Raw genomic sequence first — 19,036 nt, 5'->3', positions numbered from 1 at the left:
ATTTTAGCAGGTAGGCAAGTTTTCAAATACAGAATCTGCGAATAATGAGGATCAACTGTAATTCACGTTCTCACCAAACACATCACCCCCCACTTCAGCTTTGCATTTGGCCTCAAGTGGTGATTTCTGTAAGACAGCTAATAATGCTACTGTGATTTTAATTCCTCTATTTTCTGAACATTGCCTTATGGAAGGAATTATTTGAGCCTTGGCTATTATAGTCTTGAATTTTATTTATGTCTCAGCTGTTCTCTGGAAAAAAATACAAGAGACATTCCATTAATTAACATGTTTTGAACCTATAGTAATTTTAGTGCTAAAATATACACCATACTAAAGCAATTGATAAGGAGATTATAAGTTCCCATACCTTTCATGAACATTTATGTAAGTGTACTTTAATATTTAGAGATATAAATGGCAATGTAGTGCAGTAGTTACGACTATAGACGTGATGTTTTCTTGGTTCCAACTCTTACTCTGTCACTTACTATTGATATTACCTGCAGCAACTTACATAACCCCCATTTCTCATCTATAAATGATGATTATAATATACCTCTCTTGTAAGGTTATTGTGACATTAAATGAGTCAATACATATAAAATACTTCAGACTGTGCTCAGCCCATAAATGTCATATTCATCTACATTAGGTATTATTATCATTAGTATTATATACCTATAGACAGAGTGACAGACATAACTAGCCCAGGCAGAATTTTATGCTGTATATTACTGACGACTCTACAGGATATATAACAGAGCTCCATGTTTGCTCATTAATTCCTTTTGCAACAGTACTTTGTTCAGAACTGTGACTGTCTTGTCTTCAGTTCTGGACAGCATGGACGATTTCTCCTGTCTGTTCTTTATGCATAAAGCAGTCTTTCTCTTCACACTTGACGCTAAGCTACCAAATCAAAGTGGCTGCCATGTATCTCAGAAGTTTTTTTAGTGGCTCTTACTCAGCAGTGCACCTTCCATGGGGAAGCTTCGCATGGATTCCCCCAAGCATGGTCGGAGCACAGTTAAGAAGACACTGGCCATCAGGGTTCCTCAAGCCAAAATATGCATTACCAAAGTTTCTGTGTTTCTCAGTGTATCTGAAGATATCTATTATCATAAGAAAACCTCTCTTCTTACTTAGTAATATGCTATTTATTATGTGTATATCGCACATAATAATAGTTAAATCAGCAAATACTCATTGTATACTTATTCCTTGTAAAGCCCTGCCCTGCCCCTCAGACACACACATGCCCCTAAATATTTTTGAGCTCCTTTACCCATGTGCTTGCATTCGTCTTGGTCCGACTTAAACCCGTGGAATCTTGCTCTATCTGCAACCATTCCACATGACTGACTCTCCCTGAGGTTAGTAATTCCTAGTTGTCCAAATCCTGGTTTTCAGCTCTCATTCTAGAGGACTACTTTTTAGCATAGAGTTGTATTTACTTCATTCTGAAACCCCCATGAAATGGTCTCCTCCCTGGGCCTCAGCAACGCCTTTCCTACCAATGCCTTCTCTAACTTCTCTCATAGTCACTTAGTTTCTTTTTATTACTCATCTCCCAGAGCTTACCAATAAATCTTAGTATTCCCCTGAAAATTGCTTTTTGGGGGATGTATTTTCTACTTGCTATTTGTTGCCGTCAAGTAATCTCAGCCACCTCCACTTTCAACTTTTAAGTCAATGTCTCTCAAGATGATTTCTTATTGTCAGTCGTTTTCCTTGGCTCCAGACTCTTATTTTAAAATTCTGATTAAATATTTAAATATGGCAATTCCTCTAAATTCTGCATGGCTGAAACTGAAGTAGAGTCATTCGCTATACAACAATCTTTCAGTCAATGACAGACATCTTATGGTGGTCGTATAAGATTGGTACCATAGAGCCTAGGTGTGTGGTAGGCTATACCATCTAGGTTTGTGTAAGTACACTCTATGATGTTCGCACAATGGTGAAATCACCTAATGATGCAATGTATCGTTAAGCAACACATGATTGTAATCATTTATTTCTTCATTACTTCAACAAATATTTATTGAGCTCCCACTATCTGCCAGCACTGGAGATTCAGTGGTGAATTTATTGGAGTTTATGATTAAGCTTGAAAGGCAATGTTGACAAAGGAATGACAATGAGGTGAATGATCTGAAAAGAGAAGAACTAGTTCAATGGGAACATACATAACAGGGGAATTGAACACAGACTGGAGGCTAAGGAAGGTTTCTCTAATGCCTTCATATCTGGTAACATCTATATCATACATAATACGTGCTTTGTGTGTATTAAGCAGCCAGGTGTCCCAACAACCACAGTTGGTAGTAACAGGATACATAGAACTTAGCCAGTGAGGAGAGGTGGATGCGACATAGCAGTCACAGAGAACAGCGTGTGCAGAGGCATATGGGGGAAAGGGAGAGTGGCATCTTCAAGGAACATTTGAGAACCAGAGAGAAACTCTATATGACTAAAGATTAGAAAGCAAAGGGGAGAAGGGTGTGACATGTTTTGTAAACAACGTTAATGATTTAGGGCTTTATCAAAGGATGATAAGAAGCCATAAAAGGGGTTTAAACAAGGCAATAACATGAGCACTGTATTTCAAAGGTAGTCCGGCTGCCGAATGAATTATGGATTGCTGGGAGGAGTATGTGTTTATGGGGTTGGTGAGTAAATATGGATGTTAGGAGATGAGTCTTGGTGAGAGATGAAGGTGGTTTAGCTAGATGGAGGACAGACAAGATGGAGAAACCTGGAGGTGTTGGAGAAAATAATAGAAACAGTGTGGACAACAGGATAACAAAACTTTTTACTTTTCTGCAAGAGACTCTGTGTTCTGTTAAATTCCTAGCTCCAGTTCCCTGGAAACAGATGAAGATGGTATATGCCAATGTTCCCAGGCAACATTGCTCATGGTAATAGTGACCTATGGGTGATAAATTTCAATTAGATTGGGAAGGATTATGAATGAACTATAAATGTCTGATGGGAATGCCATGCTTTTGGTCTCCATGAGTGTTGTAACTCTGCCAACAGGCATGTCCCTTGTGGGGTTTCTGGAAGCTACCCTAAGAAATCATTAGGAGAGATTTTGGCTCCTCTGGGGCATAAGCTTCTTCTAAGCCAGAGAAGCCTTGACATCTGTGCAATATGGATCTGATTTCTGTGCATCTGGGCTGTATTATCTGAAGAGAAGGTAATCCCCAGACTGTTATATTGAGCTGTCATCCATAAAATGTGCTGCAAGGACTCACGTGGACAGGAAAGCCTGATGCCAGGATGTGGTTCCTACTCCATATCCTTCTACGGAGATTAGTGTCAAGTGTCAATGTAAATGCTTAGATGAACCTAAGAAGAGCCCCCCGCATCCCTGCCCTAGGTGTACAAGCAGCATTTATAGAAATTTGTGATTGAAAGATGTGAGCGAGAGGCAGGGCAGGGTCAAGGCGGAATCCCAAGCTTCTGGTTTGAGCAGTTGGATGTGGGTGAAGGAGACTATGCTTTTGTTGCACCGATTGTCTCCATTTGTTGAAAAATAGACTTCTTCACGGAGGGCCATAGAGATGGAGAAACTTGGATGTGTTCTGATTTTGTTCCTTTTACCTGACATTCTATTCCTTATTTTCGCTTCTCCCTCTGAATAACTCCTCATCATTTTTTTCATTTTTCCATCATTCTTCCAAATCATCTCCCTTAGGAAGACTTTCTGAATTATTGTATACTTTCTTAATACTGCATTACCTTCCTGAAAACATCATGCTGTTTTATTGTGATCGTTCTTGTGTCTCTCTTCTTCAAGTCTGTATGGTTCTCATGGATATAATCAAACTCTCTCTCTCAAATTATTGTATCCTCAAACTTACGATAAAGACGGAAGCTCAAGAAGTTTTTTGGAATAAATTATAAATTAAAGGAGTCACAATTAAGAGGAGGGAGGGGAGAGAGAGAGACAGACAGACAGGGAAAGACAGAGAGCGATATTGATTCCAGTTTTGGATCAGAAAATTCCTCAAGTTGAAGTTAACATTTGACTTGGGCCTTGACCAGCTAATATTTGGATGCGTGGAAATTGGATGTGAAGAAGATTTTAGGCCTGGGAAGGCGGAGCAGAGGCACAGAAGTGAAAATTATTTGATATGTTGAAGGAATATGTTTATTTCATTTTCTTACATTGAGATCTTTCTCAACTGCTCTTGAAGCCATCCTCAGGAAGGATTTTTTTTTTCCAAACTATTTACTCATTTAACATTTATAATATACATCATTTTAACTCCATTTATTTTACTTTGCTCATCTTTAGATATCAGGACATTACAGAATACTTTGAAATTAACATTTTCCTTTTCAATATTTAAAAAACTAAAAAATATAGGGGCTGGCTCCCTGGCCTAGTGGTTAAGTTCAGTGCACTCTACTTTGGTGGCCCAGGTTTGGTTCCCAGGCATGGACTACACCACTCATCAGCACTATGATGTGGCAGCAGCCCATGTATAAAATAGAGGAAGACTGGCACAGATGTTAGCTCAGGGTGAATCTTCCTCAGGAAAAAAAAAAAGTAAAAAGAATAAAGAAAATAATAAAGAGCAACATAAAAATCACCCTTAAATCCATCATCCAAAAATAATATTTGATGAAAGGTTTTTGTAATGTTTCTTTCTAGGTTTTTTTTGACTCTAGATTTATGAATCTTCTTTGAGTATTTTCATATTTTGTCTAGAGAAAGTCCACATTCTATGGAATTCTCAGTTGTTTTATTGTGTGTGTGTGCATACACTCTGCCGAATGTTTTCATATAAGATTTAAGTAAGTAGAAGTCACCATTTTCTTTCAAGCTAAGTGAGGCATGCCGCACAGCAAGATGAATGCAAACCTCATATTCAGACAGACCAGATTTCGATTCTGGATATTTCCTACTAGTTGTAGTAACGTGGACAGGTTATTTGGTCCCTCTGCCTTAGTTTCCTCATGTGTACAATAAGGATAATAATGCCCACACATTGGCCTTATGGTGAGAACGAGACAAAGAATGAAGTGTGCCTGGTACTTGTGCAAGTGGGCACCTAGTGAATGCCGTATGCGTATAATGGAGAGTAAAAGACTGAAGTGTCCATCTCCATAACAGGACAAACAGTACATCTGTCTCAGACATCTTGAATCACAAGCTACAGTGTTTTGGAAGGAAATTGGCATCATACAAATCAGAGGTTCTGTGCCTCGGGGAAGGAATGGCTGCGAGTTTGTTCAAAGCATTTAGTCTCCCCACCATGTGGCAGCCAGTAGTGAACGAATCTTACTACTGTGTGTGTGTGTGAAACGCACTAACATCATCCCTCTGGTGTGGCTTCAGAGAACAAAATTGAAAATCACTAATTTGGGTAATTTTCTCAGTTTACCACCAGACACTGAGCCATAGTTGCTGTGTCCTTTCACCTGGAGGGATGGACGAGAACCCTGCGTATCCAGTGTGTGGCCAAAGAGCAAAATGCAGGTCGCTGACTCCAAGGCAGGGAGAACTAATAGCCAGTGCTGTTTATCCACCTTCCTAACAATAACACAAGATGATTAAACCAATTCTCGTAGGCTGGGGTTAATTAGCAATTGTACCTGAAGGTGAATGTAAGTAACTACATAATTTTATGCAGTTCAGTTTTGATTACACCAAAATTACAACCTGAAAATGAGAGTCATGAAAATGACTGGAAAAAAGAAAATCAGTATGAAATGAGACCATTCTTCATTTAGTTAACTTATTGGTGAGTCATGTTCAATGATCATGGACCACATGTGGACCCTCTCAAAACATCTTTATTAACAATAAAAATTTTATGTGACCTTTAAATACATGGATTTTTATTTATTTATTTATTTTTTATTTTTAAAGATTTTATTTTTTTTCCTTTTTCTCCCCAAAGCCCCCCGGTACATAGTTATATATTCTTCGTTGTGGGTCCTTCTTGTTGTGGTATGTGGGACACTGCCTCAGTGTGGTTTGATGAGCAGTGCCATGTCTGCGCCCAGGAATCGAACCAACGAAACACTGGGCCGCCTGCCGCGGAGCGCGCGCACTTAACCACTCGGCCACGGGGCCAGCCCCCAAAATAGATGGATTTTTTAAATCAGATAAGTCACTACTTAAAAAGATGATACTTTGTCTAGAATGATAGTCCCTAAGATGTATTCATTTTTTCATGGTATATGATTTTAAGATTTCATAAAGAAAATATATTTACATGTAGGCTAGTGTGTGTTGAATTGTTTTAACCTAATATGACCTTAACCAGAGACCTCCATCCTGTACTCCGTACACCCAGGATGAGAATAAGAAATGGACTGCTTCTTGCTTTTCTTCTTTCCTCTATGCACCTGGAATAGCTGCCCGTGAGTCCAATTTACGAAACTAGAAGGGATAATGAAGAGCCACCTCTTAATTACACAATCACTTCACATTTCTTCAGGGAGTTCTTTCGTTCGTAACTGCCACTTGAAGGGGATCATGCAGCCTGAGAGTATGAGTACAGTGCCCCAGGCCCTGCTGGATTTCTCATGTTGAGGAAGACCTCAGGCCACTCACCCAGCCAAGCCTTTCTTAGCCAGACAGTATAGTCAGTGGTGGGATTGTCTCCAAGTTACATCTTCCAGTATCACTTTTATCATCATGCTTGTAGAAAACCTCCAGTTGTATCCATTTTCCAGGGAAGAAGAAAGGGAAGGAAAAGGGCAGAGGGCAAAGGGCACATGCTCTCTGAGTCTGTCTTGTTTCTTTTGGAGGACAATCACTTTCCTGGAAACCTCATCCAGGAGATTTCTCTTATATCTCACTTAGTAGGGCTATGTCCTAGGGCCACCTCTAGGTCAAAAGGAGCCTGGGTAATCAAACATTTTCCAGATGGACATATTATCACATCCCTGAAAAAAAAAAAAGATGGTTGACCTAATACCAACAAGTGGAGAAGAATATCAGGCAGGCAGTATGTAGTATCTGATGGAATTAGATCCATTCATGGGTCAGCTTCCTAATTGAGAACCAGCATTGCAGTATTTTAAGGAAATGTGTCTCCAAGGTGATGAATTTCACTGGGAAAGGTCATTGTCTAGAGCAGCACTGTCCAAAAGAACTTTCAAAGTTGATGGTAATGTTCTGTATCTGCATTATTCAGTGCAGTAGCCACTGGCCACACGTGGCTATTGAGTACTTGAGATGTGACTAGTGCGGCTGAGAAACTGAATTTAAAATTTTACTTAATTTTAATAAATTTGAAAAGTCGCATACTGTCTACTATATTGGGCAACACAGGTCCAGAGCATCCTTGGTGAATATTTTGCTGTGGGGTGAGGGAAGAGAATAGGAAGAAAAATCACTGATGGGGAATCAGATGTAGGGAGGTAAGTATCGGGGGGAGGATGAATGACATTGGAAATGAAAATGGATTGGAGAAGTACTCACCTGTGCAAAGACTTGGGAAGTCAGGTGACAGCAGATGTAGTGTACTGCCAGTGGTTCATTAGGCTGGTTCTCTCTACAGGCTCATTCCAGAATGACCTGTATTATACTGAGATAACCTATCACTGTGGATTCGACCACTGAGCAGAGACATTGTTCTCACTGAATGGTATATATAGATGATTCTCCAACAGTTTTGCCACCTCTGGCTGTTCCACTCATAAGCCTAAGTGGCAGCACAGTAGGGTTGGTCCAGCAAAAGCTGACTGAAACTATTCTTATAGTTTTATTTCTCTTTCACTCCAATTTTCAGGAACTTTCCACTCAATAGGCCTCCATTATGGAATACTCTCCTTTGTCATCTTATAAGACAGCAAAGTTGTCTTATTTTCCTTCTTCTTTACATCAAGTGGCTATTCCTACTTGTCTAGGTCCTCCTCCTATACCCTAGCCCTAAATATTGGAGTTTCTCAAGACTTATTTCTCCCTAGGTATGCTCATTAACTTCCAAAGCCTTACATGCCATCCACTTTCAGGAACTCCAGCATGTGTACGCCTGGTCCTAACCTCTCCTCTGAACACTAGGTTTGTGTCAATTGCTTACCTGACTTCTCTACTTGGTTGTCTTAAGAGTATCTCAAGCACATGAGGTTCACAACAGTATCCTCAACCTCTCCCTCCTGCAGCTTCCATTTATAATAAATAGCTTCATTATTCACAATGCTTTTCTAGCAAGAAACTAGTACTTTCTTTCTCTCACTTGCCACATCTAATCCAACAGCAGGTCCCATAGGCAGCACCACCAAAGTAGGTCTCCATCCATTTCTCTGCATTTGCACTGCCGCTAACCTACTTTAAGCCTCGATCACCTTTCACTTGGAAAACTGGAATGCCTTCTCACTGTCCCCATACTTATTTCCTCCCAACACGCCTTAACTTCTCCCACCCAATTGCCAAAATGAATTTGCAAATTGTAAATTATATCACAGCTGTCTCTTGCTTAACATGCTTCTATGATTTCCCGTTCCTCTTAGAATAAAATTTAAACTCCTTATGAAGAATAAACAGTTTGCTGTATCATTCCTGAATATTTCTCCAACTTTATTACTTATTCCATTTTTTCTTACTCATTATTTTTCAAACACATTGGCCTTTTTTCACAACCTGTAACACGTCACGCTCTTTCTTATTCCAAGACCTTTTCATTAGCTTTCCTAGAACATTGGATTTCTGGCTCCTTCTCACCCTCTGGGTGTCACAGAGTCCTTTCCTGATGACTCCAGTTAATAGCGTTCTCCCTGTTGAATATACCGGCACCTTCTTTAATTCTCCCAAAGCTCAAATGCATTTATTTGCTTGTTGTTACTTGTTTTCTCCCCTAGTAGACTGTAAGCACCATGAGGGTAGGGAAAGTACAATGCCTGGCACACAATAAATAGTTCTAGAATGGATGGCTAAATTATTAAAGTTTATAAAGAAGATATTACTGAAAGCTTTTGAAAAATTTTTAAGTAAAGGGAAGTCAATGTAAATGGCAAAGCAAAATATTTAAATACCAATGCATTTTGACCATTGTCTGGATAGATGCCAACTTAACTTTGTGGATGGATGTGATAAATGAGCCAATAAATGGAAAACAGTCTCCTATTTCCTTGCATATAAATTTGATTATTAAATTACTTGCTGTGAGGAGCCATTGAGTTATTCTCAGTAATATCCTAAGTCAAAGGCAGAATGCCTTTCTCTGCAATACAGATTAAATGATTCCAGTTATGTCAAATTGATGGTAATTCTTACTAACCTAGGGTCAGTAAGAAACATGGACGTTTGAAAAGTTCATGACTCCATGGCACTGGCACTAGCAGCTCTCTTTTTCTTACTTTGTTGTACTCCAGATTATCTGCCTCCAAAAATGGACAACTTTTTTTGTTCTTGAGTAGACCTCACTTTAGGTGAACTTTTGTTTTACTGGAGAAGTCAAAATATAATCAATTTAGTAAGTATTCATTGCATATGTAGCTCTTAGGGGGCACCAATTCTTTAACTTCACTCTAGTCTACAGAACACAGAAATAAAAGAGTCATCCAAGAACTGTCCATTGCCCTTGAATGACAGTCCATTAACCAGGTGACCTGTAAACACGTCCTGGATTCAGTTTACAATTCTCAGTTGGAATTTGTGGGGGGAAAAAAAATGGGAAGGAGATTTTATTTAAAAAAACCTCAATCTACAAGTTCTTTTAGAAGATCCACCATGTCTAAAGCAGTATGCTTGGTACTCTGAAGACTATAGTAATGAAGCAGAAGTGATTTCTGCTCTCAAGGAAGTCGCAGTTAAGTAACGGGTTTATTTGATACATAACTACATATCACAAGGTAGAGAACAAACAGTTCCATGATAAAGGTGAAAAATAAGGTAGTATAGAAATTCAGAGGAGAATATGACTTTCACTTGGGGATATTAGAAAAATCTTCACAGAGGTGTCGTCACTTTCCCTGAGCTTTGAAAATTAAGCAGGCCCTGGATGTGTATGTGTGAGTGGGGAGCAGGGGTGGCATTCCTGTCTCAGCAAAGGCATGAAGTCAGAAAAACATGGGAAATGTACTGGGAACAATGAGTAGGTCCATTGGTTAGGTTAACAAGTTTGTCAAAGGGGAGAAGAGGAGAGAAGGGAGGCTGGAAAAGTAGCTTGGGAACCTAACATAAGGAAGGCTGAAGTAGGTGAACTCACCCCATAAGCATGAGGGAGCCACACAGCACTAGATCTCAAGGCTGTGATGTGAGTAGAGTTGTGCTGTGGGAAGCTGTGAGCAAGAATATTGGATAAAGACGTGATAGAAGGTTTCTCAAAGGTTTATGATGGTGATGTGAGTGGAACTTGTGGAGGATTCAACAGGATCTGGCAACTCTTTAGATGAGGGAGTAAGGGAGATTCAAATGTGATTCAAAACATCTTCAACTGGTTGACTGGAAAGACAGTTGTGTTATTAAAAGAAATGGACAATACCGAAGAGTAGATTTTGGAAAGGAAATTATCTCTGCAGGTCTAGAAGTATCAATCTCACGTGCTAGCAGAGCACAAAGTCGGGAATCACAAGAGTGGAATTTAGGAGACATTTAGGAGCTGGAGATGCAGCCTCTGGTCATTATGGTTACCTATGATTTGATTAATTTTTCAGAGGAGACATTATAGAGAGATAAAAGAAGATGATTAAGGATAATCAGGGTCAGAAAAAAAAAGCTGAAGAATAAATAGACAAAGAAGAAATGTTGCAGAGATAAGGAAATTCCAATGTCATGAAAACCAATATAAGAGAGACTTTTTAAGGAGAAAGTGCTCATGAGTGTCAAATGTATACCTTCAAACTATGCAGCAGTTAAAAAAGATAGAAATTAAGAAAAGCCTTCTAGATGTCTCAAATTGATGGTCATTGTTTATTTTCCAAAACGAAATATAGAGGCAATGTGACACAATGAAAAAAGAGTGGGCATTGAAATCAGAAGAACTGGAGTCAAGTTCTGATCCTTCATGGTTGAGCTGTGTTATTTGGGGCAAAATTGTTTCATCTCTCTGAGCTTCAGTTTCTAGACTGTAAAATGGGGATAATACCTGACTCGAAGGGCATAGTGAGATTAAATTGAATAAATCAGCATGTGGATAAGAAGAGGCTGTTGGAAATAGGTCTGTTAATCCAAGTCTCTTTTGCATTTGCCTCCTGTTTGCCTTCCATTAACTTCCAGGTGATCATGTGTTATGGAAAAACATCACCTGGGTTCATGGGTGGTTAGATTAAAATTAATCATAACAATGAATTGCAAACAAATATTGGCCCTTAATGCCTCCTTGTGTGGAGCTGAGTGTAGGAGGAGGCAGATGAAACAGATTTACTTGTGAAGGGCCTTCCAAGCAAGCGGTCAAGACAGAATGGTGTCAGCAGATCCAGCGGAGCTGACCAGTCTGAATGACGATTTTGTGTGTCCCTGGGAGTAGTACAGGGACCACCATGTCCATCATACTTGATTTTGTATTCCCTGGTGCCTAGCAAAATGCTCTGTTCATAATAACTACACAGTAAAAGTTTGCCAACAAGTAGCCGTTTCGTTTATTCTGTTTGGAGAAGTCTGGCTATAAGATAATGCACGTAAAGGAAAAGAAATAAAGCATGGACTGGAAACAAGAAATTAAAATGGAAGATGATGCGATCTAACGGGGTATTGGTGGCAAGCAACTAGTTAGGTGCATATGCCAGTGTATAACTGTCACAATACAATGTTGTATGTCTATCAAAAGATAAACACCTCAAAATCCAGGAGCCAATGACTGAAACAAAAGGAAGAAAAGGGCGAGATGTAAATCCAAGCCTTGTGCTATTTTTAACTTCTATCCAATAATAGAGAGACACCATTACTTAAACTTCTATCTGTTCTTATTAGTAAGTAGAGAGGTACAGAGATACAGTAATATAGTACTGGATGCCATTTGTATGGAAGTTAACCTCTTGTTTTTATTAGTAAACAATAGGAGAGCAATCAATGTAATGTGGCAAGCAATGGTAACACTTGACTAGCTTGCAAATTGGTCTGGGTGTCATGGTGCGTACAATGAAGAAAAGCACAAGACTCCATACAGATAAAAATGCAAATGAGGGAGTATTTTGTATCAAGAAAGGATGGTGAAATTCCATTTTAAATTGTTTCAATGTTTCTTTCTCTTGTTCATCTCCTATGCTACATTTGAATGTATTATGTTAAGCTAGAACTCTGTTGTGAAGTTCTTTTAAACAATTATGTGCCAAATTGGCTATGCATAAAGGGAAAGTGTGTTTGCTTGAGAGGAGATGAAATCCTCTGGTTTACACATTTCTTTCTTGAAACCCGTGATTCAGCTGGATATTTACCCATCTCTTCCTCTCACCTCACCCTGTGATTGCTCCACAGGCCATGGCACGTGTTCCTGTGGTCGCTGCGTTTGTGAGAAAGGATGGTTCGGAAAGCTCTGCCAACATCCGCGGAAGTGCAACATGACAGAGGAACAAAGCAAGAGTTTGTGTGAATCAGCAGATGGCATATTGTGCTCTGGAAAGGGTGAGTATCTCCCAGAGCTTGGACTGCATCCCTGTTCTGACACGTGGTTTGTACAGCAGCACGTGCAACTGTCTTTCCCAGACTGCACTTGGTGTGAATGAAAACCACTTGGTCCTCTGCTTGTACCAGATTCTAAGCTTGAAAGTTAACCATACGAGGTTTAGGTTCTAAGAAAATGAAGTGCATGAGATGGGTTTCATGCAAAAAGATCCTCAGCCCCGTGTGTGCAACGTCACTGCTGAATGAAATGGAATTAATCGTTGTATAAAGAAGAAAGGACAAGATCTACTAGGCACTGAATAGACCCCCCCCAAAAAAGGCAAAAGGATAATTGTTGAGTTCACCTGTGAAACAGCACAGCCCAGAATTGCAGAAAAGTGATCACAAGAATCTGAACTGCCAACAAATTTTGACTTTGGAATTTCAGAGGCTAAACTATGTAGATGTGTGTGTGGAGGGGAGGTTGGGGATGGGAGAAAGACACAAAAGGAAACTAAATATTTCACTTCACGAAAAAGGAAAGAAAAAGTATGCGAGTTTCAAAATGCTGGTGTAATTTTCTTTGGCCTGAAAATCTCTCAATCTTTCAACCAAACGTGTAACCTAATAAATTTTTTTTTATTATTATTTTGAGTGGCCAGGTGGCAGTCAAATGAGTTTAAGCAATCACTTGGTTCCCTGTTTGTTCTCCTACTAAATGCGTTCGAATTCCAAGTCCCGAACAAATCTTGCACCAGTTCTGTTCTCAGGGGCCCTCGGCTCCTGGAAATACTTGCTTTAGGTTCAAGCTCTGTTGGGAGAGCCAAAAAGGAGGAACGAGAGGTGAAAAGGAAAAGATAGAGGGAAGGAGTTTCTGAGGAAGAGATTAACACAGAAAACAGGAAACAGAGTTGGAATAGAATTAACCCTCAAAAGGAAAGCAGGAAGGAAGAAAAGGAGTGTTCTCAGATCAGAAGGGAGTGTCCTGCATATAAAAAAGTGCTGAGAATGGTGAACTCATCTGAATTAGATTTTTTTTTCTGAGTATACCTCCAAACACAGAGCACTAAAGTTTAGATTTTTAGTTGGTTTTCATAGAGGCATTATCATTGGAATAAGGATATTAACTTTTCATAGAAACTCTACCGAATGAGGACATCCATTCATATTAAAACATGAGTGTGCTTGTTTCCTATTTGTTTATTTAAAAAATCAGCCATTTGGGGTGTGGATGTGTATGTGTTTACTAGACACACTACTAATAGTTAGATCATTAACATTGTCCATGAGCAAGTCTTTGCTAAGTCATGTTCAATTGCAGGTACAGGAAGAAAATACAATCTGTGCCCACCAGTGTAGTGAAGAGCAGTCTGTCCTTTTCTAAACTGACCTTCATGAAAAAGGAAGAGTCGTTTCCTTTCAAGAAATACACATTCTTATTAAAGTCATTACATCCTGAGGAGAGATTCTTATTTTTCGGCATCATAAATGTAGAAAATGCCCCCAAAACGGATTGACTAAATAGTGACCCAAAAGCACTTCCTCGAAACAGAAGAACAGGAGAAAACCTCTCTGGTTAATGCCTTTTCATATTGTTTGCTTTGGGTGGCAGAAATATATCCAGAGATCAGTGAAGGATTGAAAGCATAGATTCTAAATTATTTGTTTATCCTTCAATGGAGAAAGTGTTTTAGAGCCTTTAAACTCAAAAGGGAATGTAAAAGCTGCCTCAAGGCTGCACGTTTGGAGGCTGGTGTCGGTGATGGTGGTGGGTATGCCTGTTGTTGGCAGCAGCTGGTGCTGGGCACCTATCTTTCCTCTTACTCTGGAGACATCAGCGCTGGACGGTAGAGAAAGGACAGGGCTGAAACCAAGATGATGGGACTGCACCCTTTTGTAGGCACAGAGAATAGTGGGGATGTGGCAGCTATTCCTGTTGCCGTGGAGGCTACCACCCCACCCCCAACCCCAGGAAACACAGGAAAAGTAACTCATGAAATTGACTACAGGTCTTCAACGCGGTAGCAGAAAAGAGAACCCTGCTCCAAGTTATTTGGCTGGAGCCATGTGTTTCTTGGTAGATCTCACGGACTTGTCAGAATTCCCTAGACTTTTCCTCAAATTTGTAAATGAAAACCCCTCACCCTGATTATCACAAAGGAAATCAGAGTCTTTTTCTGTCTCTGACTGTGGGACAGGTGTGAGCACTGGGCCTGAGGTCACCACGGCACACCACCTAGCAGCCAGTACCTGGCCAAGTGTTTCCACCAGAAAGATGAGTCTGAAACACACGCTTCCCAGGAGCTGTGAATAAAGCTGTGACCTCAGGAGACGATGAAGAAATAGCGTTTTATTTCTTTACAAATTTATAGCCAAGACAATAAATCACTCCATAGAAAAATTTAAAACAAGATACATTGCTGTGACCTTCATAACAGATGGAGTCGTTATTACAATGGTGAAAACTGCCTGCTGGGATGTTGGGTTGCAGCATTTTGTCAGGCTTGATGAATGAAAAAGAAAGTCCAACGTTATTAAATGGGCAGCTAACAAAGGTGCCTTGCTCGTAGGCTCAAATTGTTTTTGTGAATAACTAGAGAGATGAGCTAGGAGCTAGGTGTCCCCTAAGTTTGGCTGCCTTTGCAGAATACATGATATAATTCATAGGCTGTTTGTTTGTTTGTTTGAGGATTTATTTATTTGGATCCAAGAGTACACAATAACCTTTTTATCTTGAAACTTCAACCTAGCTCCAGGTCATCACCTCTAATGTTCTCAAAGATGCTGCTGTGCGACAGTGGCTGTAATTGCATGTCATTAAATGTCTCCTGAAACACTCACCATGTTGAGGCCCACATCACCCAAATAAGTCCACGGTACACCCACCCACCCACCTGTCCCTCACTCCACCCCACCCTGGCCCCTGCTCTTCATCCGTGAAAAGAGAAATGGTAAAAGTTATGCTTTGAAAATCAGCCTTAGCCCAGTGTTCTAGTTGCCTCACCTGATGTGGCTGTCTAGTCAGATCTGCAGGAACACACAACACATTTTTTGAAACTACAATCATGCATCATTTAATGATGGCGATACGTACTGAGAAATGCATCGTTAGGCAATTTCGTGGTTGTGCATACATCATAGAGTGCAGTTACACAAACCTAGATGGTACAGCCTACTACACACCTAGGCTCGATGGTACTAATCTTATGGGACCACAATTGTATATGTGGTCTGTTGTTAACTGAAACATTGTTACGCACCGCAGGACTGTATATGAAAGTTTTCCTTGTGAGAAGCGTTATCGATAGGTAGGGAGATAGAAGAGTTGATTGAACCAGATTGAAATCTTAGGTTAACTGTTGTTTATTCCCATGAGGCTCTGGGAACTTCCCTATCCTCTCTGTACTTCCATTGTCTCATCTTTGAAGGCAGAATTGTATTTCTTTTCCCTTCTTGAGTCCTAAGGATGCTCTGAAGACAAATGAGAGAGTGGCTGATTCCCCAGGAATGGAAGCTAGTAAGAAGCACAGAAGGGAGACTGGAGCATTCTTAAGGGTCCTTACACTGAGAAAGAAAATAAATGGATTAGTTTTGTTGTGGTAATGAATTTACCACCTAGAGCTCCTGCCAAGGTGGGCCAGCTGCTCCCTGTGGCTGGACTGGGTCTCACAGGTGTAAGTGGGTCCTGGCAAGCTGAGCTGAACACAGTCACCTCTTGACAGTCATGGGCCTATGTCCGTCTGATAGAATCCTTTCTCTAAGTTCTTCCCTTTCCAGAGGTGGACAATTTGACCCCCGGTTATTGATGAAAACAGCCAGAGCACTCTACAAGAAAGGCGCTGTAAGAGGTCCTAAGAACTATCACACTATGGTATTATTACATGCTACGCTATTCCTAGTTTCAGAAGCAGTAGAAGAATTTCCTACCTCTAAGATGCTCTGAGAATTGACACACAGGAAAGAACAACACAGCTGGGGAAAATGCTGACTGAGAAAAGCTCGTTTTTCATAGCACATACAAAAATCAATCCCCATTTTTCATTCTAAGCATTTCAGTGACTAGTAGACTTTTGGAACTGGAATTTACTTGTCAAATGGCGCATCAATGTATACCATATTAACTTTAGCTGAGTTTACCAGTTTTAGGAAAATACTTTGCTATGGCCTGAAGCTAAGCATTCCAGAAGCAAGAACAGTGATTAGACTAGTTCCAGGGCCAGGGGATAAGTTTAAAGATGAAATGTGAGATCTTTCATGAGTTGTGGCCAAAAAAAAGATATCCTAGGTTTAATACATGCATAACATGGATATGTAAAGTCATTTACTTCTGCTTCTGTTGTAGAAATAATTTTGCAATGTAAGGGAGATACTATTTTAGAAACAACTAAAACCAGTCACGTTCTTCAAATAATTCATCTTTCTCCACTCATGGAAATAAAGCACTCAATATGGTGCCTTCTGAGGAAATTTTAATGAAAAGTCAATGAAATGCCTGAAGCTTTCTTTGTTTGCAGATCTATCGCTAACCATTTACTAAATAAGCAGTTGAACATTGAACATTTCCATTCTAGAAATTCAAAAGAAAATCTTTAAAATTAGGATAAGTAAATTTCTAAAATAAGGAAACACCGTACCTGGATGAGACCAAGAGGGAGCCACCATCCCTCACAGACTCACCTGGGAGGCTCAGCTCTTGGGTCCTAAGCAACCACCAGACTATTAGTCAGTCGTCAGAATTGAACGTTGTCTCGAGTTTGCTTGAGAACATGCAAATCCACCTAGACCCTCAGGAAAACAAGTCAGAACTACGTGAAATCCTGCTGTGGTTAAGCAAGAAGCTAATAAATGTAAACACAGTCCTTGGCATGTAAGTAATTCTGATTGCTACCTTACCTTGAGAAGTGCAACAAAGAATGTCAAAAATTTAATTTGGCCGTTGGGAATTTTTGCCACTAAAATGCATATACCAGTGTCATGATGTAGAATACCACAAGTGCTTAGTGGCTGGGACACAATTATACAAATCCTTTCATGTTATCTATGATAAATAAAATTCCTTTCTCTAACCATTTTTGTCACCCATGTTGTTCACTCATTTTTCAATCACTGTGTTTCATAGAGGCACTAACGATTGATTCCAGCCCCCTCCCAAAATATTTTGAATGTACCAAATCTGGAATTTTGTTGACTATGTCAAATTGCTTTTTCTACTTCACATTCTCTTAAGTTGATAGCTATCTGTAGGAAAAGGAAATCGCATTTGGAAAGAACAACCAATTCAAGGAAATGGAAGGGGAAGTGTGTTTTTTATGTGTGTTCCTTTTTTATGTGTGGTGTTTTTGTTTTTTTAATTTTAAAGTTGTCTTTACTGCTGTTTTAGAAGTCATTTTGCCACGTGAGGGTCTTTTAACCTGTCGCGTAATGACAGGTAGACGGAGAGAAATTTCTTCTCTTTGTGACACCATTTAATTCATATATTTTCTTTTCTTTTACATATATCATTAATAAAACTGTCTCTCAGCAAACCAAAATATTTTTAATAACCAAAGAGGAAGTTTTTAATTAGGTAGAAAGTAAAAAGAGAAGTGGGCAAAGTAATGAGAGAGGTGGTTGGATCCAGGGCCTCATAAAAGATGACCATTTTGGGGCATCAGAGCCATCCTTGATTATGGCAGGAAATCCTGAGGATGAGGTTTGATAAGTGAAAGATACATAAGTGATAGTGTGTGTATTTTTAGCACTTGAATGAGCCACCCAATATGCAGGTGTGCCCCTACTTTAAGAAAATCATGTGAACAAAAATCCAAAATTACAAGCACAAAAATTTTGTAGTTATTTTGATCATAAAATGCATCCTTATTTAATAGAACTTACCATTCAATTCCTTTAAAGAGCAGACACTTTAAAAACATGATTCAATTCAGAAAAAAGAAGAAAAATCTATTTTTGAACACCATTTTAGAAGGCCATCTCTAAGAATCAGCTACATTCTGCTCTCATTGACATTTCAACCAGACTGGGCCATGGGACATTTGCTCAAGGCTAATTGCAACTGTCTAGATCCATAACGAAGCCTTTCCTGGGTAACCTTTATGAATTACAGTTAGTACAGCTCCCCTCCAAGCAACTGGCTATTCAATAAACTTTTACCTTTGGAAGGTAGGTTATTAGAAGTCTATTGTCAGTGCATTGATGTATTCTATTCTAGACGGAAAGCTTTAGTGATGTGGTGATGGCAAGTAACACCCTTTGTGATTTCAGGTTCTTGTCACTGTGGAAAGTGCATTTGTTCTGCCGAAGAATGGTATATTTCTGGAGAATTCTGTGACTGTGATGACAGGGACTGCGACAAACATGATGGTCTCATTTGCACAGGTACAGTATTGATCTACTCTAATTGTTCTATGCCTCAGTTTGCAGTAAGGACAAATGACACACACCACATACTGCTGTAGATGGCCGGACAGGAGAGCGTACACGTAATCAAGGGCCAACTATTAATATGAAGTAACTACATGAGGG

At 39.6% G+C, this 19,036-nt stretch overlaps 1 protein-coding gene across 1 annotated transcript in view; it reads left to right on the top strand.

Moving 5' to 3' along the window:
* ITGBL1 (integrin subunit beta like 1) overlaps positions 1-19,036 on the top strand; it is a 207,382-nt gene that overhangs the window by 184,673 nt on the left and 3,673 nt on the right. Inside the window, exons 9-10 of the mRNA XM_046664856.1 lie at positions 12,389-12,535; positions 18,776-18,889. Coding sequence (XP_046520812.1) covers positions 12,389-12,535; positions 18,776-18,889 — 261 coding nt within the window. The remainder of the gene's footprint in view (positions 1-12,388; positions 12,536-18,775; positions 18,890-19,036) is intronic.

This window comes from Equus quagga, chromosome 6, assembly GCF_021613505.1.
Source record: "Equus quagga isolate Etosha38 chromosome 6, UCLA_HA_Equagga_1.0, whole genome shotgun sequence".
Classification (NCBI taxonomy): domain Eukaryota; kingdom Metazoa; phylum Chordata; class Mammalia; order Perissodactyla; family Equidae; genus Equus; species Equus quagga.
Note: the sequence above shows the minus strand (reverse complement) of the source record. Positions and strands in the feature narration are given on the sequence as shown.